At 54.7% G+C, this 3,247-nt stretch overlaps 1 protein-coding gene across 6 annotated transcripts in view; it reads left to right on the top strand.

Annotated features, from left to right (window-relative positions):
- The first annotated feature begins 1,710 nt into the window (after nt 1-1,710).
- LOC111154653 (serine and arginine repetitive matrix 1) overlaps nt 1,711-3,247 on the top strand; it is a 31,686-nt gene continuing 30,149 nt past the window's right edge. For 4 of the 6 annotated variants that reach the window (XM_022514439.1, XM_022514435.1, XM_022514438.1 and 1 more), the window contains exon 1: nt 1,711-1,859. In XM_022514439.1, coding sequence (XP_022370147.1) covers nt 1,839-1,859 — 21 coding nt within the window. In that variant the 5' untranslated portion in view covers nt 1,711-1,838. The remainder of the gene's footprint in view (nt 1,860-3,247) is intronic. The other 2 variants (XM_022514434.1, XM_022514436.1) reach the window with 1 other exon arrangement.

Here is a 3,247-nt window from a genome sequence, read left to right as displayed (position 1 = left end):
TGTCTCTCTGCCTACTTGTGATCTCTCTCTGTCAAATAAATAAAATCTTAAAAAAAAAAAAAAAAGAAACAAACATTAAAAATATGTAAGTATTACAGAGTGGTAAATAGTATGAAACAAAAAAGTAGATTAAGAGGCATCAGGAGTACAGAGAGGGTGTATAAGCATTTCCAGGGGAACAGGCAGAGTAGACCCCATTGACTTGGTGATACTTAAGCAAAACCTTGAAATTTGCCAGGTATGTATCTGGGGGTAGAGCATTCTAGGCAGAAGTTAAAACCAGGGCAAAGGTCTTGAGGCAAGAGCAAGCTTAGTAAGTCCAAGCAGTGAGGAGTGTTAGGGTGCTAAGAAGGAAATGAAAGAAGCAGAGGAGCATCCGGTAGAATTTTAGCCTTTGTTGTGGGGAAAAAAGAGGGATTTGGGTTTTGAGCTTAGGAGTGACATGTCTAAGGTTTTCTAATAGAGTCAGTCTGCTGCGTTTAGAACAGATACTGAGTGGCAAGGGGGGCAGCAGGGAGACCAGTTAGGAAGCCGGTGCAGAAATTGAGGCAAAAGATGACGGCTGTGTGGGTTTCCTGGTAGTCTGGAAGTGGGATGGAAGGGAAAGAAAAGATGAGAATGACATCAAGGCTTGTGTCCTAAACAAAGGAAAAGAAGTAGCCATCAACTTAGGCAGCAGACTGGGAGGAGCAGATGGGTATTCTGGGGTGTGCGGGGAGGGAGGGAGAGAAGGGTAGGAATCAGTTCAGTCCCTGGACTGGTTAAATTTGTGATGTCAGTCCTAGTGAGAATGTCCAGCAGGACGCTGCCTGTACGAGTTTAAAGGTGGGGAGAGAAGTCTGAGCTAGAGGTCCATGAAGCTGTCCGCACAGAACTGGTACTTAGGCCGCGGGGAAGAACAAATACACAGGATGGAGTGGGGTGCCTGAAGGAAGGGAGGAGCGAGCGGGAGTGCCTGCGTGTGTGGGGGGGGAGGGAGGCGGGTAACTTTATGAAATATGGCCAGAGGGACACCAGCCTTAGGGCGCTGGGCGGCAAGGTGGCGCCCTGCATGCGATTTGGAGGCCCTCGGGGCCAGAGCAGGGCGCCGAGGCGGCAGGGCGGCTCACCAGGCCCACGTCCAGGCTCAGGGCCACCGCTCTCTCGCCCGCTTCCTGCCCCGCGGCCGAAGCCGAAACTCCTCTCCCTGGCATTTTCAGCTTCCTCCCCCAACGAATGAGCACTGTGAAGATGGGGGCATGCCCAGGAAACGGCCACAGGGCAGACTTCATTCATACTATACAGCTCGACTGCTTTAGAGTCGAGCTTAATAACTCGTAAAAGCAACACAACCACAACTTTTACGAGGACACGAGAGGCCGGCAGGCTCTCTTCCGCGCGCGAGCCGCCTCGTCCGCGTCACTCTGAGGTAACAGCCTTTCTCTTCAATCGCTCCATGGAACCCCCCAGAGCGGGAGGCCTCCTCCACTACGGGTCGAAGGATGGGTCAAGTCACGCTGCGCGAACAAGGCTGATCCAGCGCCACAAAAGGATTCGCAGGGCGGGGCGACCCGACGACACTCTCTCTTGTTTTCATTGGCTGCGATCGAGAGACTCTCCTCCCGGACTGGCTACTTGGGAGCCTCGGAGACGGCAGCAGCCCGCCCCCTTGGGCGCGCGTGCGCACGCGTGGCGGGCGCTCACCCCACTGAGCAGGCGCGGCCTCGTGTCGGCTGAAGGGGCGGGTGGAGCGCCGCGCGTTGCGTCCCGGCGCTCGGCTTTCCCTGCCGGTCCCGCCCTCCGTCGCGGCGGCGCGGTGTATCTTGGGATAGGGAGCGATCTCCGAGCGAGGCAGCAAGATGGACGCGGGATTCTTCCGCGTAAGTAGAAGCGCGGGGATCTGGGGTGAGGTGAGGGGCTCATCGGTGAGGCCCAGCAGGGGGCCTAAACTCGGGACGGTGTGGTCAGCGAGGGGAGGCTTCGAATATCCTGATGATCTTCCGTGCCAGCGGACGCTCCCCCCTGCCCTGCGGCGGAGACCGGTGCGCCCCTGCGCAGTCTCCTCCTCCGGGATCGTCCCCCCTACGCGGCAGCGACGGTCGCCGGAAAATGGCGGCGGGAATGGGCCGGAGCGGTACCCCGCCGCCCGCCTGCCTGGTGGGGCCTGCAAGCCGAGCTGCGCGCGCCGCCGGGTCCTGGGGCCTAGTTGGGCCGCGAGGAGGAAGTCCCTGGGGGGAGGCCGGAGGGAAGCCCTGAGGTGACTGGCGGCGGGAGGATCCTGGAGAGTACGGTTTGGGGGGTACCGCCCCAGGAGAGCGTGTGAGGGAGGACAGGAAACGGCGTTCAGCGGCTTTTCTTGAGAGAGCAGCGCCGACTTCCCCTCCCCCGTTCTCTCTTGGTCCTAAGTCTTTGCGAAGGCGCGGGGTCAGAGTTCGCGGGAATCCCGCCCAATTTAATATTCCTTTAGGGAGGGGAACTCGGATAATAGGTAGTTGGAATGTTTGAATCTGAGACTCTCTAAGGGCAACGGGTGCAACACAAAGTGTGCACGTGTATAGGGGCCGGGACAAGGAGGGGATCAACTCTCCTTATCGCAAACCGGTGCCCCCCCCCCCCCGCTTGTTTTACTCTTTTGAAGTCCGCTGGAGGAAAGAGGCCTCTTACCTAGGTTCTCCCCGGGCCGCGCGCCCAGCACCTGCAGGCGTCGAAGTTGGTGCTCAGGGCTCAGAGTTTCCTCAGGCTGGGACTGCTGGAACCTGTTTGTCCCATATTCCACTCCTGTAGGAAATGATTACCTCGTAGAGATCTAGGTGGGTGGGAAGTGACACTAAGGACTAGAGTTTGCAAATGCTTTTGATGCAGACGGACCACATAGAGACCAGTGGTTTTGGTAAAAATTTATACTTTACGTAACGTTGGTTGGCTCTTTCCACTCCCCTGGAGCATACAATTCTCAGTTTGCGTGTTTTTCAAGGGAAAGTTGGAAGAGGGGGAAGACCAAGACTTTTTAAAGAACATAATTCTTGCCATTATAAAGCCAGTATTGAAATTCTTTAATTGAATTTAATTGTGCCAACTTATTTTTCACCAAAAGTGGCCAGATTATTCTAAGCACCTACTTAAAATAAGCAATGTTTGTTCCTATCCTTTGCAAATGATACTTTAGTTATTTCTGTAACGATAGTTTCAATTGAGAGCTTAGCAGATTTCCATTCTGTTGATGAATTCGTTTTCTAATTTCCATCAAAATATTTTGTAGTGAGTACTC

This window comes from Enhydra lutris, unplaced genomic scaffold (genome assembly GCF_002288905.1).
Source record: "Enhydra lutris kenyoni isolate GAN:26980312 unplaced genomic scaffold, ASM228890v2 scaffoldscaffold38, whole genome shotgun sequence".
NCBI classification, from domain to species: Eukaryota; Metazoa; Chordata; class Mammalia; order Carnivora; family Mustelidae; genus Enhydra; species Enhydra lutris.
This window is presented reverse-complemented; position numbering and strand designations above follow the sequence as displayed.